Here is a 25,916-nt window from a genome sequence, read left to right as displayed (position 1 = left end):
TATCAGGAATTCACAAATCTCAATTAATTACTAGTTTTTTATACCATAAATTCCAATCTCTAGTGTGAAAGTGTGTTTAGAAAGTTGTCCTAGAGAGTTTTTACAAGTTTGAAATGTATTTTTTTATCAAGTGAAATTCTAATCTCGTTTGATAACAAGGAATTCACAAATCTCAATTAATTACTAGTTTTTTATACCATAAATTCCAATCTCTAGTGTGAAAGTGTGTTTAGAAAGTTGTCCTAGAGTTTTTACAAGTTTGAAATGTATTTTTTTATCAAGTGAAATTCTAATCTCGTTTGATAACAAGGTTTTTTTTTCAGTTTAGTTGCATGTAAGTTGGTTTTTTAAAATTTGGGTGTTATTTTAGTGATTTTTCTAGAGTTCTCTTCACACTGCATTGGATTTTATTTACAATTTGGAATTAACTTCAGTTCTAAATGGTAAGTAGGTGATTGTCCTGATAAGGGTAATGTAGAACCCTGCTCTAAATTTAATAATGATAGGTACCTAGATATCTTGATAGTACACTTTCTAAGATGTCCTTGAACAGATGGCATTTATGTTGATTTCTCAAAAAACAGTGTCTCACACTGCTTAAGTAGTTGGGCAAAGATAACTACTTAACTGATAGAAGTAACTGTAACAAGGATCTAGGATTGATTATATTGAAATTCAAATATCAATATTTTATTTACAATTTGGAATTAACTTCAGTTCTAAATGGTAAGTAGGTGATTGTCCTGATAAGGGTAATGTAGAACCCTGCTCTAAATAATGATAAGTAGGTACCTAGATATCTTGATGGTACACTTTCTAAGATGTCCTTGAACAGATGGCATTTATGTTGATTTCTCAAAAAACAGTGTCCCACACTGCTTAGTTGGGCAAAGATAACTACTTAACTGATAGAAGTAACTGTAACAAGGATCTAGGATTGATTATATTGAAATTCAAATATCAATAAATTGCCCTCTCTCATACAACAGCTGTTCCTGTTCAGAAGAGCCTGCTAAGATAAGTCTTTATAGAGGTGTTCTAACCAATCAAATGTTCCAGGTTGGTTCTTTTATGTAAAAATGGTACTTGCATAAATTATCAAAACTAAATGAAGCAAGTTGTTTGATTAGAGGGCTTGCTCAAAACCATTCCGACATCACAAAAAACCAATCAAATGTGTGTTTCCAGAAATCAGGTGGATCATGTAAAAACTGCGACAGTATACCAACGAACGAATCAAGTACATATTTTTAGAAATTAGGTTGATAATGCAAGACGAAAAACGCCGAGCCCGTCTGAACACGGGAAAAGGCGAAGATAGATGATGCACATTTCCTTGTGGAATCAAACCTGAGCTATCTGTAAGAATCCGAGTCTGAAATTAATTAAATGCAAATCTATCTAGTTTCGAGTCCAGGATTCTACATGGGAAATGGACACTGGAGTTATGAATTTTATTCTGAATGCACACTGATGGTGGGTTTCACCAACATTCTTTCCAGCCTCAAACAGCCCGTTAGCTTAACAGCCCTGTTAAGCCAATACAATTTAAATGGAACTTAACTAGCTGTTAGCTTAACAGGAGTTTTAAGGACTGAATAAATATTGGTGAAATCCGCTTTGATTAATATTAACACATTGCAGTGCACTGGGTTTCATGAAACGCGTTTCTCCGGTGTATGTTCTGCCCTCGTACAAGCTTAACCCATGAGAGCCGAGGTCTACATTAAAGTCACACCAAACTTGACCAAACCCTTCCCAGCCTCAAACAGCCCGTTAGCTTAACAGCCCTGTTAAGCCAATACAATTTAAATGGAACTTAACTAGCTGTTAGCTTAACAGGAGTTCTAAGGACTGAATGAATATTGGTGAAATCCGCTATGATTAATATTAACACATTGCAGTGCACTGGGTTTCATGAAACGCGTTTCTCCAGTGTATGGTCTGCCTTCGTAGAAGCTTAACCCATGAGAGCCGAGACCTACATTAAAGTCACACCAAACTTGACCAAACCCTTCTCTCTTTTTCGCTAATATCCACGTCAGAGTGCATCGGGGATTTGTCTATTATAGTTAGAAAACAAAATTTGTCAAAATATTATTTGACACATTTAGAGGTACTCAGTACAAGTCCGGAGATAGAAGCGGTTAAATTTCAGCAAGATCCAATGGAAGAAAAGAAAAGTTCGGCTCTTATGGGTTAATGAAATGATTTCAATTATTTTTTTCTCGCTTCACTGGTGGTCTATGATTGTAATATTTTTTGCCCCTAATGGGGGAAAATTTTTTTTGTATTTTTTCAATAGTTTGCCTTTTTTTTTGCCAAGTTTGTGGAGTTTGCAAAAATACGTACTTTTTTTTCAGAGGGGCATACTTAGGTAATTTTTAAGTAGGACATTGTTCTAAATTTGAGATTGCATAGGTCGTTTGCCGTCTCGTCTGGACAAATCATAATCATGTGCTATATCCGAAATTCCCCTGACATGAACTCTTCATCATTGGATTCATGAGTCAACATTAGGTAATGGAATGAGTCAGACAGTTAGATAGGGGGAAGGGACCAAGTGGTTTAGTGGAAAGGATGGGTGGTATGGGAAGGAGGGAGAGAGAGAGGAATAGAGATAATAGAGGATGGAGAGAGAGTGAGGTAAGGAAGGAATGAGAGAGTGAGAGACAACCAAAACGGAAAGGAGGGGGGGAAAATGAAGGAGGGACAGAGAAGGAAAAGGGAAGAGAGAACATCAAGGAAGGGGAGAGAGGGAAGGAGAGAAAGATTGGGAAGAGGGAGCTAATAGACGCAAAGTCTCGAATTGTGTTTTTCCAATGACGCGGAAATGTCGTGAGAATTTCCCTTCCCCCCTTCCCCCCTCTCCTTCCACCTCTTCCTCCTCCTTCTCCTCTTCTTCTTCTTCACCTATTTCTCATCCCAAACCACCCTCTCTCACTCTTACCACCACTCTCAAAACCACTCTTGGTTTTCTCTCCTTTTTCATGAGTCCCTCCACATCTCCCTCTGTAGCTCCTTTCCTCTACCACTCTCTCTCTCTCTCCTTCTTTCACTCCTTCTCTGTGTCCATCTCTTTCTATCTCCATCCTCTTCTTCCTTCTCCCTCTTCCTTTTCTTATCCTTCCGTGTCTTCTATGTACCTATCCCAAACCAATTTTCCAGTTCGCACTGTCTCTTCTTCTGACTAATTTGGGGTGCCCTCAGTGGTTTCTTATTATGCTCTGTAGGTTCAACGGTGCACTTCTCAGAATATAATACAGGGTGCACTCAGAAAATGTCGGTAGATAGATACTTACCTCTCTCAGAGAATAGGTATTTGTGGATGGTACACTGTAAGTACATACATACATACATGTCTCTTGTCCCGTTTCTCATCTAAGAAGACTCTCCTTTATCACCTCCTCCCTCTCTCCCTTCTCTTTCTCCTCCTTCTCCTCTTCCCTCTCTCCCTCCCTTCTCCTCTTCCCCCTTTGGTTACCCTCTTTCCCCTCTCTTCCTCCTCCTCCACCCTCCTCTTCCTCACTCTCGAATTCCGTTGTCTGGTAAGAAGATAACATTGTTAAAAAGCTTTCCTATAGTTTCCACCAGTAGACGAGCTTTAGGCGTTAGTATACAGGGTGTTCAGAAAATTTGAGATAAACTTTTAATTTACGACTATATGTAGGTATATGTCACAAAACTGAAAAAAAAAGAAAGAAAAAAAGATGGAGGGAATTGTAACAACGCAGGTCTTATCGTCCCTAAATGGAAGAGAGGATGGTCCTCCTCTCTTCCATCAGCCGCTCTGATAACGAATCTTATCTGTTCAGGGTAAAGTTCATCCCTGGCGGGGATCAATCCCACGACCTAGAGCGTAGGCAATGATTTTTAAATGAGAGTGTTCTCTCTACACGCGACACGATTTTTTTCCGAACCACACAAAATGTCTTAGTAGGCAATGACTTTTAAATGAGAGTGTTCTCTCTACACACGACGCGATTTTTTTCCGTTATTGCGATATATGTATTTGGAAAAATCCTACAATGCTGCAGTGAGCACCAAAGTTGTGATATAGTAACACAAAGAAAAGACATTTATATTACTTCTCAGAAAATGTGGGTATTAAGTACTAAGTAGGTATACCCAGCACTTTACTTCTATCTATGTACTTACGTGTATTTATGTCCTTAGGTCCGGATATCAATCAGAAACTTCTCTCTCAAAGGTCTTTACCTCTACCTACGAAAAACAAAAAGATCTTTCCTAGAAAATGTCTCTTTTTCAGAAAACATATACTTTATGTAAGATGTAAGTAAGTAGGTGCCTGCACCTACCTACTAACTTGTACCTTTACGTACCCAACTGTGATATGAAATAGTACTTAGAGCTTTCTCCTTTCTCAGAAAATACCTACTTACCTACCTAAGTACTTTCCTTTATCAGAAATTACTTAGGTAGGTATCGGAAAATGCATCTTTCTCGGAAAATTAAGTTTTCTCATGAGAATGTTTAAAAAAAAAAGTTCTCTATCTCTCTTTCTCTTACATAGTATTGATTACTTTGTGTTCCCATCATATTCTTATCTAGTTCATGTATTTTTGTCTCTCTCCCTCCCTCACACTCCCTTTCCTATCTCTCTCTTCTCCCTCCTTCATCCCTTTTTGTGTTCCCATTATATTCCCCCATTTATTGTCTCTCTCACTCACTCCCTCCTTTGTCTTTCTCTCTCCCTCTCTTCCCTTTCCTCCCTCTCTTTCCCAGTAAACTTCGTTCTTACCCAACAAGTTTCTACTTACTTTATTCTCAGCTATTTTGTTCTACCCCTTATTGTTTTCTCTCTCTCCCTCTCCCTCTCTCTCCCTCTCCCTCTCCCTCCTTTTTTCTCATCTCGTTTTTTTATCAAAGTCCAACAACGTTTTAACCTTTTCTATTATTTACCGTATAATGATAATGCTGATAATAATGGTTATAGTAATTATAACCTACGAAAATAATACAGGCATTTCGCTCTTCCGATTTTGGTTTTGACATTTTAGAGAACACAAAGAAGCCACAGATACACTCACCGAGTTAAGAGTATGGAACGAGGCATCTGTCCCTAGTGTTATCTAAAACTTTCTCGCTTTGAGTTCATAGGTCGTCGCGACAAATTTCAAGATCAGAGCTCATTTGTGTGAGAAAATGTGACCTTTCACACTAGTCCGTCCACTATACCTTTTATTATTAGTAATAATAAAGGAAGGACGGACTAAAAAGAGACAGTGGGAACTGGAAAATTGGTTTGGGATACATAGAAGACACGGAAGGATAAGAAAAGGAAGAGGGAGAAGGAAGAAGAGGATGGAGATAGAAAGAGATGGACACAGAGAAGGGGTGAAAGAAGGAGAGAGAGAGTGGTAGAGGAAAGGAGCTACAGAGGGAGATGTGGAGGGACTAATGAAAAAGGAGAGAAAACCAAGAGTGGTTTTGGGAGTGGTGGTAAGAGTGAGAGAGGGTGGTTTGGGATGAGAAATAGGTGAAGAAGAAGAGGAGGAGAAGGAGGAGGAGGAGCAAGAGGTGGAAGGAGAGAGGGGAAGGGAAATTCTCACGACATTTCCACGTCATTGGAAAAACACAATTCGAGACTTTGCGTCTATTAGCTCCCTCTTCCCAATCTTTCTCTACTTCCCTCTCTCCCCTTCCTTGATGTTCTCTCTTCCCTTTTCCTTCTCTGTCCCTCCTTCATTTTTCCCCCTCCCTTCCGTTTCAGTTGTCTCTCACTCTCTCATTCCCTCCTCACCCCACTCTCTCTCCATCCTCTGTGTTCTCTCTTTCCCTCTATTCCTCTCTCTCTCTCCCTCCTTCCCATACCACCCATCCTTTCCACTAAACCACTTGGTCCCTTCCCCCTATCTAAATGTCTGACTCATTCTATTACCTAATGTTGACTAATGAATCTAATGATGAAGAGTTCATGTCAGGGGAATTTCGGATAGCACGTGATTATGATTTGTCCAGACGAGACGGTAACCGACCTATGCAATCTCAAATTTAGAACAATGTCCTACTTAAAAATTACCTATGCCCCTCTGAAAAAAAGTATGTATTTTTGCAAACGCCACAAACTTGGCAAAAAAGGCAAACTATTGAAAAAATAGAAAAAAAAAATTTCCCCCATCAGGGGCAAAAAATAATACAATCATAGACCACCAGTGAAGCGAGAAAAAAATAATTGAAATCATTTCATTAAAAATTTCTCTTTCGAAAATTCAAAATTCTATGAAAAGGATGAGGGGTGAAAAAGGCAATAAAAAAAAAGTAATGCCTAGGTAGGTACCTATTATTTTTTAACTTGGGAAAAAACGAGCAAAAAACAATCGTCCATTTCTCCCGATCTAAATCTCATCTTTTTTTTTTTTTTTTTTTTTTTTTTTTTTTTTTTTTTTTTTTTTTTTTTAAGGCAAAAACCTGTGATGTAGGAGAACTGGTTATACGAGAATCCTAGATATACGTAAGAGAAAATTTTCTGGGCCCTTCATTTTTGAGCCAAAAACCTGGATATAAGAGAAAATCACCAAGCTGAACCTCGATAGTAAAAGAAACTGGATAAAGTGGAAACCTGGAAATAAGAGAAAAAGACAAAATCTGGTGTGAACATCACACGACTTTTCTTATCCTATTGACTGATGCTAAAACGATGGTCCCCTCGATTCTCTTATATCCAGGTTCGACTGTACTTTTTTCTCCCTAAGCTTTCCCTTTCTCAAGTCCCATGTATGTAAAATGGAAATCTCCCCAATACGGAAATCGATTCCTTTCAAGTAGGTATACCTCGTCCCAAGCTTGGTAATATGTAATATGGAAATCAATTCACGCACTCTTGTAAAAGCCTCCAGTGTAATAAAGTATAAATATAAATAATGTAGGTACGACTTATTTATGCAATAATATCACCATTTAAATATTTGAAATATATGTATGTAGTTTCGATAACTTACTTAGGTGCATACATACCTACCTATCTACTAAAAACCTAATAATACCTGCTTACTTGAGCTGAATTTTAAAAAGCATGTACTTAAGTAGGGGGAAATTATGCCCGATTTGTATCCGATATGTTTTGAAATATTGACAAGTTTTTCTCATACAGAGACACTCAACCAAGATACAGAACGCATTAGGTCAGTTTTTACCAAAATTGTCGGTTTTGTTTTTCTCATACAGAGACACTCAATCAAGATACAGAACGCATTAGGTCAGTTTTTACCAAAATTGTCAGTTTTTACTTTCTATTATCTAGGTATTACAAGCAGACGCACTACTAACTAGGCTGGCAAATCTCATCTTTGAAGAGGGGAAATCGTCCCAGTTTCCAAAAGAAAAATACACCTCAGGTACTTATCAGGTAGGTATATTCCTACGCTGCACTGTTTCTTCTATAGGTTGAAACACACTAGGTATTATCACGTCACGTCACATCACGTGAGCTCATGGGGAGTCAGATGTAGGTGATTTCGTTCAGGACAACTACACTACTATCACGTGACGTGAGGGCAGTGTCGCTATCTTGAACGAAATTACCTACAATATTATGATGGAAAACTCTTAACTACATTCCTATATCTTTCTGGCTCCCCATGAGCTCACGTGACGTGACGTGATATTAGTGTTTTTACGTTATGTTTCACCCTGAATACGAACCATAGATCTATACGAACCATAGTTACCAGTACATAGGTACATAAGTAGATAGGTACCTACATTCTCATTTCCAGCTTCTGCCTGAATAGAAATGATGTACAAACTTCAACAAGCTAGAGTATCTTCTCTCCATCTATTGTTCTTGTTCAACAAAACGAAAACAAAAACACAGGTTAGGTAGCCTGAAAAATGCCCTCGAGGTTTTTCTTTCGCATACAGTCGAACCTGAATATACACAAGAGAATCCAGGGGACCGACCTTTTTTTCTCTTATATCCAGGTTTTCGGCTCAAAAATGAAGGGCCCAGAAAATTTTCTCTTATATCCAGGATTCTCTTATATCCAGGTTCGACTGTATCTGATACGAGGAGGCTCGTTTCTATTGTTGGAAAATTTTAGGCTTTCCGACAATTTCCTTTTTGTGCGAAATGGGAATTTTAATTAGGCCATGTTAAACATGAATGCTTGTCATAAATGTTGTTCCTCAATTAATAGGTAGGTACCGCTGCCATAAGTTGAAGTAAGTACCTATCATTTTAAAAACATGTACCTACCTAAGTAGGTACATACTGTGAGCTAAAATAAAAAGTCCCATTATGCCAATGGGTTAAAAGAGGCCAGTAGCTAATTATTTAAGTACATCAATGATTTTGACAATAAAGAATGTAAGTAGCTATGTAAAGTACCTACGTGTAATAATAATATTGTAATAATAGGAAGAGAGAAGAGAGAACAATCACATTATGCTTCAGTTTACACTAAATTTTGTGCCTTGATTTGGACTCTCTCATTCATTCATTAATTCATTCGTTTTTCTTATCTCTTCATTTACTTTCTTATACATCTTATCAGCAATAATCACTGGAGGTAAAATACAGAGTATATGTAGGTCAAGCTAGCACTAGGTACCTACATACCTATATATTATACATACTTACTTAGTTATTGGGTAAGTACTTGAAAAAGTGAATTTTTTCCCAATTTTAAGGCCAAAAAATTGGTCCAGAAAGAACATGCCATGTACCTACCTAGTACCTACAACTGTTGAGTCTGTTAAGGTTTCACCACATACCTATTATAGCTAAGCCACATATCATTATCATCATTAGTGGAGGTAAAACATAGAGGCAACACCACACATATTATGTGGAGAGGGTAGGTAATGGGTAGGTACCTCCATATCAATGATTGGAGGAGGGATGTGAGGTATGGAGATGAAGCGATACATAGGGAAGAGGTATGGAGGTGCTGTACACATCATCATATATCATTATATTTTATTAAACTTCATTTTTATATTTTTTTCACAACTTCCATGTCTGATATTGAAAGGTGAAAAACATTAATCAGGGACATATGGAGGAATTCAGGAGGGAGGGGTACATACCTACAAAGGTATGGGAGGAGGAATATGAAAAAAACTCATTATTAATAGGGAAATATTACAGTACTAGTAGATAGAGGTACCTATTTAAGAAGGTAATTTTCAAATTCTCTTGTTAGAAAAAGATTGTACTTAGGTATTTACTTAAATAGGTATTTTAACTACCAAAGTACTTAAGCAGTCCTTTTCACCTGAAATCATACTGCAGCTGACAGAAAATCTTTTTCCCTCCAACCTACTTTGTTGTTTCCCATGGGTACTTACTTAACTAAGTGTAAGTACAAGTAGGTATAAAGCAGTGGTATAGTTTCCACTGTTAGTACTTACTGACCTACATTCAAGTATTGAAGCAAATACAGGGCCCCGACATAAACAAAGGTTGAACAAAATTGAAAATTTTCCAATCAATTTAATTTTGACCTTTTTTCCCTCAGATGATGATGGTAACAAAGTCAGAAGGAGAAAAAAGTTTCATGGTGAGTAGGTACTTAAGTAGGTAAGTACTGCAAGTTGTGTGTGCAATAACTAGGAGTAAGTAGGTATCAAATGTAGTGTTGGTGAGTAGGCACTTAGCTAAATTTAAAGTAAGTAAGTAGGTACATAGCTACTTATTTACCAACAAGACACAGAAGGTAAGTTTCAATGTTACCTAACTGCAACATAGTTGACATTTTTATTTAGGTATTGAAGTAGGTAGCTCTTTGTATGTTTTAGTTTCTCTTGTCCTTTCTTCTTTTCTCTAAAGAACCTCTCAACATTTCTTTCAAATCCAGCCAGCTGTGAAATATCTCCAAGTGTTTTTACTGGTGGATTCTACTTCTACTTGGCAAATTTATTTCATGAGTCAACTTGGAGAGAAAAATTGATAGGTTGAATGAGGTTTGTATTTTATAAAACTTTAAGTTATTTTGTTAGGGTAGGATGGTAGGAAGGTAAGGTACCTATAAGTACCTGCCTATGTAAATATGGACTTATAAGACATAAACCTAGCTATTTGTCCAAGTTTTTTTGGCATGGGAAGTCTGAAATGTTAAGTAGGTATAATATCAGAATGGTTTTGAGAAAGCCCTTTGCTTTATTCAGTTAAATGTTGATAATTTAGGTAAGTACAATTTCTACAGAAAACAACCAACCTGGAACATTTGATTTCATTGTAATTTTTCTATCAATGTCCTACACAAGCCTTGGGCTTATAGGACATTGATATACTACTATCAATGTTGTTGAAGCTGAATAAAAAATAAATATATACCTATGTTGGTAACTAAAAAAAAAAAAAAAAACCTTCTGTGTCTTGTTGGTAAATAACATTGAAACTTACCTTCTGTGTCTTGTTGGTAAATAAGTAGGTATGTACCTACTTACTTACTTACATTAAATTTAGCTAAGTGCCTACTCACCAACACTACATTTGATACCTACTCCTAGTTATTTTACACACAACTTGCAGTACTTACCTACTTAAGTACCTATTCACCATGAAACTTTTTTCTCCTTCTGACTCTGTTACCCCATGAAGCTATAACAGCTTGAGGTACAGGTTGTTCCACAAACAGTAATCTGATTACATAATGTTTGGCTATTTCTGATAATTCCCTGAAAAATAAGGAATTCAAGGTAAGGGTGAAATTGCTAGAGAGATGATTTTCTAGTTCATTACTTAAATGGACGAGTCATTTTTTCTGATGATTCACAATACATGTGTCCAATCAAGCTAAAAACAGAGTGGATAGGCAAATCAAGCAGGTAGAGGGAAGTGACAACTTCTAACCACAAAGAACTGAGAGCATGCACTCTACTCTCCACTCCACTGTTTTGAGTATTGCATGTTTGTAAGAACTACCTATATTTCCATGGACTTAAAGTAAGTTTTTCCTCTTATATAGAAATTTTGAGTAAATTTGCCATTGACGCGCCTTATGCATAATTACCCAAATTGTAAATAAAATCCAATGCAGTCTGAAGAGAACTCTAGAAAAATCACTAAAATAACACCCAAATTTTAAAATACCAACTTACATGCAACTAAACTGAAAAGCCCAAAACCACTCTTGGTTTTCTCTCCTTTTTCATTAGTCCCTCCACATCTCCCTCTGTAGCTCCTTTCCTCTACCACTCTCTCTCTCTCTCTCTCTCCTTCTTTCACCCCTTCTTTGTGTCCATCTCTTTCTATCTCCATCCTCTTCTTCCTTTTCTTATCCTTCTGTGTCTTCTATGTATCCCAAACCAATTATCCAGTTTCCTCTGTCTCTTTTTACTTAATTTCCCCACTGTCTCTTCTTCTGACTAATTTGGGGTGCCGTCAGTGGTTTCTTATTATGCTCTGTAGGTTCAACGGTGCACTTCTCAGAACATAATACAGGGTGCACTCAGAAAATGTAGGTAGGTAGGTACTTGCTGACCTCTCTCAGAGAATAGGTATTTGTGGATGGTACACTGTAAGTACATACATACATACGTACATATTACTTCTTATTTCCATTTTCCATGGATCTGTTCTTGCACAGAATCCTCAAGTACCCTTCAGCAAGAGACTGAAGACCTGAGAGTTAGAGACAAACCATGCTAACAAATGGATGGTTGAAATGGATAATTTACCTGTAAACAGCAAGACAAGTGCTTGGATGATTGTAAAGTCTATCAAGTACACTAGAGGACAGGGACTTTAGATATTCATGCAGAGTTTTACATCGTAGAGTTTTGGACTTCTGAGCTTTCAAGCTTTTGCCGGTACTTGCCATAGTTCAACCGGAACCCCATTTAATTGACAGTTTAAATGAAAGACATCAAATTACACTAAACACTACATAAGTCTGACTTTGACAATATTTTTTTATTAAATATTAAATTTAGGTATACTCGTATACTTTATTTATTTTTTTTTTTTTTAAAACTTCAAAAAAGTTGAGGAATGTGGATTTGCGATTGCGGTCATTGCGGCCATCGAACCTGCGGCTATTTTTTTTTAGAAAGCGCTGACTTCACAACATGCTGAAGAGTACTTGAGGATTCTGTGCAAGAACAGATCCATGGAAAATGGAAATAAAGGTACCTAGTTCTTACAAACATGCAATACTGAGAACAGTGGAGTGGAGAGTAGAGTGCATGCTCTCAGTTTTTTGTGGTTGGATGTTGTCACTTCTTGTATCATTTCCCTATACCTGCTTGATGTGCCTATCCACTCTGTTTTTAGCTTGATTGGACACATGTATTGTGAATCAGATCAGAAAAAATGACTTGTCCATTTAAGTAATGAACTAGAAAATCATCTCTAGCAATTTCACCCTTACTTTGAATTCCTTATTTTCAGTCCCTGTCCTCTAGTGTACTTGATAGACTTTACAATCATCCAAGCACTTGTCTTGCTGTTTACAGGTAAATTATCCATTTCAACCACCCATTTGTTAGCATGGTTTGTCTCTAATTCTCAGGTCTTCAGTCTCTTGCTGAAGAGTACTTGAGGATTCTGTGCAAGAACAGATCCATGGAAAATGGAAATAAAGGTACCTAGTTCTTACAAACATGCAATACTCAAAACAGTGGAGTGGAGAGTAGAGTGCATGCTCTCAGTTTTTTGTGGTTGGAAGTTGTCACTTCTCGTATCATTTCCCTCTACCTGCTTGATGTGCCTATCCACTCTGTTTTTAGCTTGATTGGACACATGTATTGTGAATCAGATCAGAAAAAATGACTTGTCCATTTAAGTAATGAACTAGAAAATCATCTCTAGCAATTTCACCCTTACTTTGAATTCCTTATTTTCCAGGGAATTATCAGAAATAGCCAAACATTATGTAATCAGATTACTGTTTGTGGAACAACCTGTACCTCAAGCTGTTATAGCTTCATGGCTCTCTAAAACACATGCCAAGTGAGTATTGAAAAGCCCCGATCACACTGGTACCATAGACTTACTAACAAGCCAGTGGACTGTTGAACTCACACAGAAAAGAGGCCCCTGTGAAGTCAAAATTTATTGAGAAAAATTTTCTTTATGTGTTGAACATCTTTGACAATTTTTTTATCCAAACTAATCAAGAATATCTCAAAATTGATAATTTTATCCCTAGGATTTAATGAAACTGAGAAAATGTTTAATTTTGGTTTTGACATTTTAGAGAACACAAAGAAGCCACAGATACACTCACCGAGTTAAGAGTATGGAACGAGGCATCCGTCCCAGGGAATTATCAGAAATAGCCAAACATTATGTAATCAGATTACTGTTTGTGGAACAACCTGTACCTCAAGCTGTTATAGCTTCATGGCTTTCTAAAACACATGCCAAGTGAGTATTGAAAAGCCCCGATCACACTGGTACCATAGACTTACTAACAAGCCAATGGACTGTTTAACTCACATGTCACTCAAAGCCCTATTTTAAAAAAAAAAAAAAAAAAAAAAAAAAAAAAAAAAAATACGACTATATGTAGGTATATGTCACAAAACTGAAAAAAAAGGAAAGAAAAATAGATGGAGGGAATTGTAACAACGCGTAGGTCTTATCGTCCCTAAATGGAAGAGAGAATGGTCCTCCTCTCTTCCATCGGCCGCTCTGATAACGAATCTTATCTGTTCAGGGTAAAGTTCACCCCTGGCGGGGATCAATCCCACGACCTAGAGCTAGAGCGCTTACAAGAGTTCAAAGGCAGACCTCCAAGCGAACTAGGCTGACTACGAATCTTTTTGAAACACCCTGTATAGAGATTTATTTTATTTCCAACACAGTTCTTAGTCCTGTTCATAGCCCTGGCATTACTGGCAGTTTCCTTGTGTTTTGTCACAAATATTTAGGTCATACCTACTCGTAAGTACAGTGCAAAAATAACATCGGTAAGAATGTTTCTTTCAAACCTACTTAATGCCAGCCTAGTTAGCTTAGTTGGTAGTGCGTCTGCCTTGAAAGCGCTAGGCCGCGGGTTCGATTCCCGCCCGGGGCGGATTTTATCCTGCTGGGATAATGTTCGTTCTCGGAACGGCTGGCTTTTTCCTATCCTGTCTTCCTTCTCTCTTCCATTTCGGGACGATAAGACCATAGCAGTTACAGTTCCCTCTGTCAAAACCTCTTAAAAAAAATATTTTATCCCCTTTTTGAACCAATTCAATTTTCTTAAATAATGTTTTGAAACATTTTCATTTTGTTTTGTTTCAGATGAATCTCTTGGAAAAGCCGAGGTGAAATTTGTCGGCTGATCTCTTCTGGTAGAACAAAGGTAGGTAGAATAGGATATCATCTTTCCCTTCCCTCCCTCCAGTCCTTCTCCCTATCTCTCTCCCTCCTTCCTTCTCCCGCTTTCCTCTTTCTTTCTTTTCGCCCAATCTTTCTCTCACTTTCACACAAGATCGCTCTCTCCCCTCCTCTTTTTCATCTCATTGCCCTCTCTCTCCACTCTTTCCCAGGCTTATTATTTTTAATTTCCTCATTTCATAGTACCTACAGCTTCGCTATAGGGTAAGGTGGTTCGGCGTGCTCCGTTGATTATTCTCGTTTGTAGCGGGCAATAGGAGGGAGGTATAGGGTGAGGAAAAAGGAGGTGTACGCAACACAGAGAGTGAGCAAGAAGGAAGAGAGAGAAGGAGGGGGAGCTAGGGAGGGAGGAAGAGAGTAGAGGGAAGTCAGGAGGGAGATAACCGAGGGAGAGAGAGAAAGAAAGAGTGTCCAATTTTTTCAACAATTTCTCGCTTGCCTTTTTTTTTGTTCCCTTCCCCTCCTTTTCATTTGCTTCCTTTCTCTCTTCTCTCCCTCTCTCTTATATACTCTCTTACTCTCTTTCCTCCTTCTCTCTCTCTTCCCCTCCTTCCCTTGATCTATCCCTCTCTCATCCCCCCTCCTCTTTCTTTCTTCTGTCTCTTCTATAAAGTTAAAGTAAAGCAAAGCATCAACATTTTATTATTTTTTACTTGTTTTTACATTGGCAGAAAAAAATAAGTAAAACAAGAGATGCTAAAAAAAGAGCGGAAATTAAAAAAGAGAGAGAAAGACAACTTTGACAGAGAGGGAGGGGGAGAGTGAAAGCGAAGGGAGAGAGACAGAGAGAGTGAGAGACAGAGGGAAAGAAACAGACTGTTAGAAAAGGATAAAATGGGAGAAAGACAGAAAGAAGAGGAGTGAATAATATTTGAACATTTAAAAAAAGTACTGAGTGAGAAAGAGAGAGGGAGAGGGAGAGAAGGAGTCGAGTGAAAGAGAGGAAAAATAAGAACTGTTTGAAAGAGAGAAAAATGGGAGAGAGACAGAAAGAAGAGGAAGAGGAGAGAAGTATTTGAGAAGATATAAACAAGCAGAGAGTGAGCAAGAAGGAAGAGAGAGAAGGAGGGGGAGCTAGGGAGGGAGGAAGAGAGTAGAGGGACTCAATAATCCTAAAATCCAATGTTTACCTACCATGCTGGCACCGGTCGCTATGCGCATTTATATGTCATAGCTACTCATTTTCCTGATTCCGCCAGGAATCGAACCCGGGTCTCCCGCGTGCAAGGCGAGCGCAGTGACCACTACGCCATGTATTTTCACTCGTCACTATTAAGCTTAATGGTAAGAATAGGGGAAGAGATCCCTTTCCTGTCTCTCAAAAATGAGAAAAAGAAGGCGGATAAGGAGGAGAGGGGAAAGAAGAGATGAAGAGAGAGACTCCCAAAAGTGATAAGATGTAAGAAGAGGTGGGAGAGAAAATGAAGAGATGGGAAATGAGGCGAGGGAGAAAAAGAGTGGGGGGAGAGAGGAGTTAAATTAAAATTATTTCACTGGTGAAATTTAAATCTTGCCTAATTGTAAGTAATTACTAGAGGGAAGAGAGAGAGAAAGAAAGAGAAGTGGTGGGAGGGGAGGGAGATAGAGAAAGAGAAGGAGGGAGAGAGATAGAAATATGTGTCGCTCGTAGCTTTGTTGAGCTTAGATCTCTTGGTCTTGTATTCATTCTTTTGTCCTACATCCTCCAACACAACCCTCTCCCTACTCAACATCATCACGTGTTATATACAGGGTGAACATCATCACTTGTTATACATACAGGATGAGAATGTTAAAATCCGGCCCTTATTTTCTGTTCTAAACTTTTGTTATATTTTGTTATTAAACCCATAAAATAAACGAGACCTTGTTTAGACTGCTGGGGTAAAGGGGTTACTTTTTAGCTGTGTACTTTTTATTCACATTCGAGCAGGATAAACAAGGTATATTCTATTCTTATGCCCGCCAGGCTGCGATGCACGCTCAGACCGTCTGAGAGTTCTATAGGGTCGCAAGCTTTTTCCGCCCCACGTTCCGATTGTCTGATAGACCCAGGTCTTTGTTCAGTGAGATCTCTCTTGCGATTCTAAACCCTCTAGGCTAAAAAACGGAGCAGCAGAGAGCAAAGTGCATAGAGCTTCGAGCTGGTAAAGGGAAGGAATGATGGAGAGAAGCGACGATTTCAAACCGCATAGAACTGAGGGCAAAAGTCTCGGAGAGCCAGCCTACTTAGCTTAGTTGGTAGTGCGTCTGCCTTGTAAGCGCTAGGCCGCGGGTTCGATTCCCGACCGGGGCGGATTTTATCCTGATGGGATAATGTTCGTTCTCGGAACGGCTGGCTTTCTCCTATCCTCCCCCCCCCCATCCGGTGGCCGGTAAGAAGGTAACCATGTTAAAAAGCTTTCCTATAGTTTCCACCAGTAGACGAGCTTTAGGCGTTAGTATACAGGGTGTTCAGAAAATTTGAGATAAACTTTTAATTTACCATGCAGAAGGTCCATGCTTGCTTACCATGCAGAAGGTCCCGGGTTCGAATCCCACCATCGACAACTAAATTGATTGGAAAATTTTCAATTTTGTTCAACCTTTGTTTATGTCGGGGCCCTGTATTTGTTTCAATACTTGAATGTAGGTCAGTAAGTAGGTACTAACAATGGAAACTAAACCACTGCTTTATACTTGTACTTAGTTAAGTAAGTACCCATGGGAAACAACAAAGTAGGTTGGAGGGAAAAAGATTTTCTGTCAGCTGCAGTATGATTTCAGATGAAAATGAGTGGTTGCTTTGGTAGCTAAAATAAGTCCTTACAGGGTGGTCCACATGTATTGCGGATCCAATACTACACGTATACAGGGTGTCCCGTGTTGTTAAACCTTATTCATCCATGTGCTGTTGCTCGGCAAGGTCAACTTATCATTTTAGCCAGTGGAGAAAGCATGTTGAATGCACAAGTGGCTTATTCCTCGAAAAACTCTACAATTCTCACTCCTCAATTTCCTCCACCTACATAAAATATGGTACGACATTTTTTCTGTGTGTGGAATATAAAGTGAGAAATGAGAAGTGCAGAATTGTTGGTGCAATAGGGCCCTGACAGATCATTTCATTGAAGCTAACAATGCGTGATTGATATCTGAACAGGTGACCGTCTGGGAAAACACATGCTACTGGCTTTTCCCAACCCCTCTCAGTAACTCAGGGTGGGTTAGGTTTATGTGAAGGAGGTGGTTAAAGTCCTAATGCAATGCCAAGGCTTTAAATCTTGGATTTCTGAAGCAAAAAGCCAGATTTAAGATGTCCTTATCTGTCATTAATTCTGAAAACACATGCTACTGGCTTTTCCCAACCCCTCTCAGTAACTCAGGGTGGGTTAGGTTTATGTGAAGGAGGTGGTTAAAGTCCTAATGAAATGCCAAGGCTTTAAATCTTGGATTTCTGAAGCAAAAAGCCAGATTTAAGATGTCCTTATCTGTCATTATTTCCCCTTCACCCCTGATCTTTACTTAACTTGTATTATACTTGAACTGTTTTGCCTTGTAATATAATTCACTCATAATTATTGTTTTTTCATGAAATTTTGCATTTTTATTTTTTAGTGTAGCACATCTGCCTTCAAGCTAACTAGGCTGGCTCCTAAATAGATTGGACTTTTTGAGAGGATATTTTAGTAGTACTGAAAATGAACCTAAATGACGAAAATAATTGAACAGGAAAATGATTTCACAGGTGGCTAAAGTAAAACAACAAAATGTAGTTTTATTACTCAATTAAATGCAATTTACAGGTCAAACTAGCAATAAAATATTATGTATGTACAAGATATTTGTCATTCCAAGGGAAATTCTATCATCTCATTCTAAATAATCTAAATAGATCATCTTGATTATTTATAGATACCTATCTTGCTGCAAGTAGGTATTCATAGTAAGTAATCAAAAATCTTCACTTGACAAATTCAAGACTATAAAATAATTAGAAGATGTGGAACCAATGACCTATGTGAGACCACTTACTAAGTAGGTAGTAATAGTAATCAGCTCAGAACTGCAAATTATATGCACACCTCACAGTAACTCAGTTTCGTGTTACAAATGTATATGCTTTCTTCTTGGGATGTTTTGCCTTGTAATATAATTCACTCATAATTATTGTTTTTTCATGAAATTTTGCATTTTTATTTTTTAGTGTAGCACATCTGCCTTAAAGCTAACTAGGCTGGCTTATCAAAAATTAAGACCTTGGATGTGTTCAATTGTTCACAGTCCTCAATAGATTGGACTTTTTAAGAGGATATTTTAGTAGTTTTGAAAATGAACCTAAATGACAAAAATAATTGAACAGGAAAATGATTTCACAGGTGGCTAAAGTAAAACAACAAAATTTAGTTTTATTACTCAATTAAATGCAATTTACAGGTCAAACTAGCAATAAAATATGTATGTACAAGATATTTGTCATTTGAAGGGAAATTCTATCATCCCATTCTAAATAATCTAAATAGATCATCTTGATTTATAGATACCTATCTTGCTACAAGTAGGTATTCATAGTAAGTAATCAAAAATCTTCACTTGACAAATTCAAGACTATAAATAATTAGAAGAAGTGGAACCAATGACCTATGTGAGACCACTTACTAATTAGGTAGTAATAGTAATCAGCTCAGAACTGCAAATTAAAAGCACACCTCACAGTAACTCAGTTTCGTGTTACAAATGTATATGCTTTCTTCTTGGGGGGCCAATCCAAATCTATATTGAGAACATCTAGAGCCAAAATATCAATATCAGGATCATTTAAAAGTGTTCCCAAATTTGGTAAAGTCCTACCAAAATCACCATTAACAAATTCCTTTACATAGGTTCCTGCTTGTGTCACCAATTTGAGACAGAAGAATGTTTGGTTGTCATTTCTTGAGTGGGGGATTATTGTAGCATCCATGGAATGGATAGTTTTCAATCGCACCAAGTTAGCTCTCCTGTGAAGAACTCGGATTGGGGTTTTCTGGTTAACAACAAGGGGTGTGCATTTGGAAATATTTAATAAATGTTCCATTGTCAAAGGATTCTTAGATACACACAATGCTTCATAAGTTTTGGTTTTGTAGCATCCATGGAATGGATAGTTTTCAATCGCACCAAGTTAGCTCTCCTGTGGAGAACTCGGATTGGGGTTTTCTGGTTAACAACAAGTGGTGTGCATTTGGAAATATTTAATAAATGTTCCTTTGTCAAAGGATTCTTAGATACACACAATGCTTCATAAGTTTTGGTTTTACTGTCTTCACCATCCTTCAATAATTTCAAGTGATCCTTGGAAACAGTTGTCATATCTTGCACTCTGATTTTTTCACCATTTTCTTTGTTTATTTTATCCATGAGAGCAATAATTTCAAGTGATCCTTGGAAACAGTTGTCATATCTTGCACTCTGATTTTTTCACCATTTTCATTGTTTATTTTATCCATGAGAGAAATAATTTCAAGTGATCCTTGGAAACAGTTGTCATATCTTGCACTCTGATTTTTTCACCATTTTCATTGTTTATTTTATCCATGAGAGCATCAATTTGTTTCTGAGTTATTTTGGTACACTTTGGATTGATGAGTTCTATACTGAATGGACGTCCTGTACCCAACATTCTAACATCAACATCTTCTCTACCAGAAGAAGAAAACAAGTAGTCATCAGCTTTGAACAGATTCTGAACATCTTTAGCAATCAGTTCTTGAACTGAAGAGTTAAATCTGCGTTGATTATTTTTAATCCATGGTGACTGTGGTAGAGATCTTGAGTACTTGTTATATCTTCCAGCACAAGAACATCTTTAGCAATCAGTTCTTGAACTGAAGAGTTAAATCTGCGTTGATTATTTTTAATCCATGGTGACTGTGGTAGAGATCTTGAATACTTGTTATATCTTCCAGCACAGTATATTTGATTTTGTTTAATGTCTACTTCAGAACACAACAACTCATGATTAGGAATGCTTGGAGGATTGATATAGAAATTTCTCAACTTGACATTTTTCTTGTTATTCAGTGCTTCATCGACTGACTTTTTACTAAACAAAAATCCCCTGAACTTCTTGGTGTTTCTCTGACCAAAAACATCTGGACAAAGTTCCAATAGCTTGAAACATTCTAGTTCATCATTAGAATATGTTAACTTTACATTGATAGTTAACTCTGAATTAAATTTGAGCATTCTTTTAACAGTTTTAGCAATGGTAGGAGCCATTGTGGCTTTATAAACATCTTTTATATTTACCCAAGGGAAAATATTATTAATCTGTCCCTGGAGGATTGTCAGCATGGATTCTGAATCCAATCTTCAAGCGAAATGCCAAAGTTGCTCTCCTGGGTGGCGGTAAGCCTTGGAGCATGTCAGCCAAACTAGAAGTTGATTCAAAAGCAAGAGACTTGGATTTCCTCAACCAGTATGCACTTGAGCGGTGGGAGTGTATTCTACGATTCATGGTTGGCTCTCAACAAACAGAAGGCATTTCAGCAGATGCCGTCAGAACATTGTTGTATGCTGAACTTATGAAATGGTAACTTGTGTGATTTAATTTATTATTAATTAAACAACTTTTTTACTTCTATTAATGGTTATTGCTGCCCTGGCTGCCTGGTAAATACCTATGTAGGTACCTAGGAAGTATTTTGGCTTAAAAATATCTAACATACCACTGTTGGTAGGGGGCTGTATTCCAGCTGTAAAAAGGCAAATCAATTCATTGAAATAAAAAGTGCCATTTCAAAGATGGGTCAATTTTCTGTGGGAAATAAATTGGACTAGATCAATTTAAATAAATAAATAAAATGTTTTTATTGTAATATAAGTTATTTGGCAACCATTTCAATCCTATGTTTCAGCAATGAAGGTGCTGAAAGTATTTTGGCTTAAAAATATCTAACATACCACTGTTGGTAGGGGGCTGTATTCCAGCTGTAAAAAGGCAAATCAATTCATTGAAATACAAAGTGCCATTTCAAAGATGGGTCAATTTTCTGTAGGAAATAAATTGGACTAGATCAATTTGGCAACCATTTCAATCCTATGTTTCAGCAATGAAGGTGCTGAGAATCCTGTGATAACCAAAGATGGCTTCCAATTTCTTCTGCTGGAAACTCCAGCTCAAGTGTGGTATTTCATATTGAAATATTTAGAAACAGTGGAATCCAAAGGTTTAGATTTGGTTGAATGTCTCACATTTCTGTTTCAACTCAAGTTCAGTACTTTTGGAACTGTAAGTACCTTCCTACTAGTCATTTGGTGAACTGTAAAGTCATTAGAAAATACTTTAGTAATATAAAGTAAAAAAGTTTTTACTAGCCTCTCAAAGGCCCAATCAGGGTCAACATTAGGAAATTTCCTTTATGTAGGTACTAACAATGTTTGCCAAGTTCAATCAACATTGTATGCATTGTGTTTCCAGGATTACAGTACAGAAGGTATGAGTGATAAGCTGCAAGTATTTCTTCAACATTTAAGAGAATTCGGACTAGTGTACCAAAGAAAGGTAAGAAAAAGTGAACCCAAACAAATAATTTTTGTATCTTCTCCAAACACACTAATGCTGGAGTTTACCAACTCGAGATTGAGATGAAACAAGGATTTCCCTATACTTAATACCCAGGTCAACCTAGGATGGAACTCAATCCTGAGACAATCCATGCTGGTAAAACGTAAAACTCGACCTAAATGCTGCATCTTGCTTCCATCCAAAAATATTTATTATTAACCAACTCTTTCTGTTACCATCTCATGTTGTTCCCCCAGAGGAAAGCTGGCAGATTTTACCCGACCAAATTAGCTCTCAATATGGCGACCAGAGGAACTCTCAAACAAATCCGAGAGCCAGGATTCCTCATAGTGGAAACTAACTTCCGTGTTTATGCATATACAGATTCTAATCTGAAAGTTGCACTCATAGGATTGTTCTGTGAGCTTATGTACAGGTGAGTCTAGCTGATAATAATTAAGCTTCGAAGAGTAGGATGATATAGGAAACTGTAACAACAAAGTTCTTATCGTCCCGATATCGCAGAGAGAAGGAACGTATGGTAAAGGAAACTGTAACATGTAACAACAGAGGTCTTATCTTCCCGAAGTCGAAGAGAGAAGGACAGAATTTAGGAGAAAGCCAGCCATTCCGAGAGGAAACCTCATCTGTTTAGGATAAAATTCACCGCGGGTATTGATCAAAGTCGTGACCTTGCGCTTACAAGGCGGGTGTACTACTTACATTTCCAAATTATCTAGGCTTTCTTCCTTTTGTTCCACCTTAAGTCCCGAACAGTTATTCCGATTTTGATTGAATTTGTTGCTCATAAAAGAAGTTCGATTTTTTTTTTTTAGAAATAAATGGGGTAATGAATTTCGAAGCCCTGTAGATACTTTTTTTTCTGTGTAAGCTCTACAGTAATAGAACTACCAGTTACCCCCTTCCCTCCGTCACATCACCAGGTTCCCAAATCTCACACCGAAATCTAAGAGAGAAGGACAGGATACTCAGGATAGGAGGAAGCCAGCCATTTCGAGAGCAAACCTCATCTGTTTAGGATAAAGCTCGCCTCGGGTACTGATTGAACTTGCGACCTATTACTTACAAGTTGCAAGGCAGGCTGCTACTTTCCAAGCTAACTAGCTGGCTCCTCTTTGTTCCACCTTTAGTTCCGAACAGTTATTCCAATTTTGATCAAATTAAAAAAAAAATAATAATAATAAAAATCTTAAATTTTCTTAAAGAGTCTTAAATTTTCGAGCCCTGTAGATACCCTTTTTTTCTGTGTAAGCTCTTCATTTAATAGAACTATCAGTTATACCCCTTCCGTCACATCACCAGGTTCCCAAACCTCACGGTTGGCGTTCTGACGCGTGACTCTGTACGCGCAGCGCTGCGCTCCGGTATTACCGCTGCGCAGATCATTGGGTTCCTGCGCCTCCATGCGTTACCTAGCGTATCCTGTCCTCTGCCCCCGGTAGTATCGGATCAGATTCGACTCTGGGAGGGAGAGCGGGAGAGATTGACCACGAGTGAGGGAGTGTTGTACTCGCAGTTTGTATCCCAGGCGGACTTTGAGAAGCTGAGGGACTATGCGCAGGATCTCGGCGTTCTCACGTGGCAGAACGAGAAGAAACGTACTGTGGTGAGTTAGACACGGGCTATTGTATTCGCTTCGGTGTCGTCTGTCACTCTGTCTGTCTGTCCCCATAGAAGGACTTATCCAAACCTGGTCGACCTATATTTATGTCAAATTAAAGGTCTTTTTGAAAGTGGTGGTGCAAATTATGTAGTAATAGGGAGCACGCAGCGCGACCTCATGCACAACCGTGCGAAGCCCCGGGAGCGCGCAGCACGACCTCAAACAAGGGAGCGCGAAGCGCGACCATAAATATGCACAACCCCGCGAAGCCCCGAACACGCAGTGCGAGTAATAATAGTACATCTAGGTACTAATTTTCTCCACGATCGAGTAAATAAACTACGGGCTATAAAATTCCCGGAGGGACGGGCCCAGCTTGTTTTGATTCAAAAGGAACCCTAAAACTGATATTTCGAATCATTTCCTGATTTTGAAAATTCGGACCGATGCCAAAACTTTCTCATCACAGTACCTAATTACATTTTAAATATTTTTATTTCATTGTAGGTTTTGGTCCAATATACAGAATGTAACAGAAAGTAAAAACAATTGATAAGAAATTCAATATAGGTCTCAGCGGCCTACTAAATTTGTCAATACGGTTTTTACCTTGTAAATAAATAATGATATTAGGGGTGGGGTAGGGAGTGATAGAAAGAGATAGGGGAGGGAGAAAAATATTAGGAGATGATTGAAAGGGAGAAGAAGGGAGAGAGATGGAGATAGGAAGATAGAGCGAAGGGAGGGGACGGATAAGGGTGGTGGGTGGTGTGGTGGGTGGTGGTGTGTGTGGTGGGTGGTGTGTGTGTGATGTGTGTGGTGGGATCGGTGTGGTGTGTGTGTTTGGTGGGATGTGTGTGTGTGCAGTGGGATGTATTTGATGTGTGTGGTGGGGTGTGAATGATGGGTGTGGTGTGTGTGTGGTGGGATGTGTGTGATGGGTGGTGTGTGATAGTCACCCATCCTGATATTAACCAAAGTGATTGTTGCTTAACCCTTATTTCGTATAAACGGTAAGAGACATCGAAAACATTTGGTCTTTCGGATGTGAATATTCTAATCAATGTGATTTTTCACGCCGAATCGATTGGTGCTACTTTTAGTACTGTCTGACTTACGGTTGAGAAGTTGTGGGTTCGATACTTCCCTGTGTCAACAAATTTCCCTTTTATTCTTGAACCGTTACCAAATAAGCAAGTGAATAGTTAATCTCATGTGGTTTTTCACGCGGAATCGAATGGTGCTACTTTTCGCACTCTCTGACTTACAGTTGAGAAGTTGCGGGTTTGATACTCCCCTGTGTCAACAAATTTCCCTTTTATTTGTGAACCATTAACAAGTAAGCATGTGAATAGTTGATCCCATGTGATTTTTCACGTGGAATCGAATGGTGCTACTTTTAGCACTCTCTGACTTACAGTTGAGAAGTTTCGGGTTCGATACTCCCCTGTGTCAACAAATTTCCCTTTTATTTGTGAACCATTAACAAGTAAGCATGTGAATAGTTGATCCCATGGGATTTTTCACGCCGAATCGAATGGTGAAACTTTTAGAACTGTCCGACTTACAGTTGAGAAGTTTAAATGTAATAGAAAGTCGTGTGATGTTCACACCAGATTTTTTTTACCTTCTTCTAAGCTCTTCTATTTATACACCTTTTTCCCTGAGTGCCTTGCCAAAACAAGGTGTCTTAATAGGTACTTCGAGTGTCCAAGCAAAAAAAAAAAAGTATTTTGGACCATGTTGTGTGAATAAGGCCAGCCACTCACTATCAGGTAGACCTGACGACAGGTTTACTTGATGGTGTGTTTGCTCATCAGGTGTCAAGTATAGCTGATCAGGTGAACTGATCAGCCGTACCTGACAGGTTCAGCCGTACCTGACAGGTCTACCTGATAGTGAATGACTGGCTTGGCATTAAATAGGAAAAGTGTTTGTAGCAGTCTATTGTGATTTGTTTACAGGTGGTTACTAAACAGGGTCACTCAGACATCAAGAAGTTCTGGGTGAATCATCAGAAGGGATCTCAGCACAGTTGATAGCACGTCCAGTGTTGTACAGGGTGGTCCACATGTATTGCGGATCCAATACTACACGTATACAGGGTGTCCCGTGTTGTTAAACCTTATTCATCCATGTGCTGTGAACTTGGCAAGGTCAATTTATCATTTTAGCCAGTGGAGAAGGCATGTTGAATGCACAAGTGGCTTATTCCTTGAAGAACTCTACAATTCTCACTCCTCAATTTCCTCCACCTGCATAAAATATGGTACGACGTTTTTTCTGTGTGTCGAATATAAAGTGAGAAATGAGAAGTGCAGAATTGTTGGTGGAATAGGGCCCTGACAGATCAATGAAGCTAACAATGCGTGATTGATATCTGAACAGATGACCGTCTGGGAAAACACATGCTACTGGCTTTTCCCAACCCCTCTCAGTAACTCAGGGTGGGTTAGGTTTATGTGAAGGAGGTGGTTAAAGTCCTAATG

The 25,916-nt window shown here is 38.3% G+C and overlaps 3 protein-coding genes across 3 annotated transcripts; 1 reads left to right on the top strand and 2 right to left on the bottom strand.

The window, feature by feature from the left end:
* Positions 1 to 5,018: 5,018 nt before the first annotated feature.
* On the top strand, positions 5,019 to 25,770 carry LOC103515337 (general transcription factor IIH subunit 4). The gene is made up of 7 exons (XM_026828072.1): positions 5,019 to 5,075; positions 20,565 to 20,828; positions 21,347 to 21,527; positions 21,717 to 21,800; positions 22,061 to 22,239; positions 23,127 to 23,430; positions 25,392 to 25,770. Exons 2-7 carry the CDS (start codon positions 20,659 to 20,661, stop codon positions 25,464 to 25,466), a joined length of 993 nt encoding a protein of 330 aa, XP_026683873.1. The 5' UTR covers positions 5,019 to 5,075; positions 20,565 to 20,658; the 3' UTR covers positions 25,467 to 25,770.
* Positions 8,452 to 11,958, bottom strand: LOC103515338 (general transcription factor IIH subunit 4-like). The gene is made up of 3 exons (XM_008480279.3): positions 11,647 to 11,958; positions 10,559 to 10,644; positions 8,452 to 8,525 (listed from the first exon to the last, which is right to left on the bottom strand). The coding sequence occupies exons 1-3, from the start codon at positions 11,787 to 11,789 to the stop codon at positions 8,452 to 8,454; spliced, it is 303 nt and encodes a 100-aa protein (XP_008478501.1). The 5' UTR covers positions 11,790 to 11,958.
* On the bottom strand, positions 18,626 to 20,556 carry LOC108253162 (putative tRNA pseudouridine synthase Pus10). Its single transcript, XM_026828071.1, has 4 exons — positions 20,093 to 20,556; positions 19,752 to 19,979; positions 19,402 to 19,705; positions 18,626 to 19,228 (listed from the first exon to the last, which is right to left on the bottom strand). Exons 1-4 carry the CDS (start codon positions 20,513 to 20,515, stop codon positions 18,975 to 18,977), a joined length of 1,209 nt encoding a protein of 402 aa, XP_026683872.1. The 5' UTR covers positions 20,516 to 20,556; the 3' UTR covers positions 18,626 to 18,974.
* Positions 25,771 to 25,916: the final 146 nt, after the last annotated feature.

The sequence above is a fragment of the Diaphorina citri genome, unplaced genomic scaffold (assembly GCF_000475195.1).
Source record: "Diaphorina citri unplaced genomic scaffold, Diaci psyllid genome assembly version 1.1 scaffold1323, whole genome shotgun sequence".
Classification (NCBI taxonomy): Eukaryota; Metazoa; Arthropoda; class Insecta; order Hemiptera; family Psyllidae; genus Diaphorina; species Diaphorina citri.
Note: the sequence above shows the minus strand (reverse complement) of the source record. Positions and strands in the feature narration are given on the sequence as shown.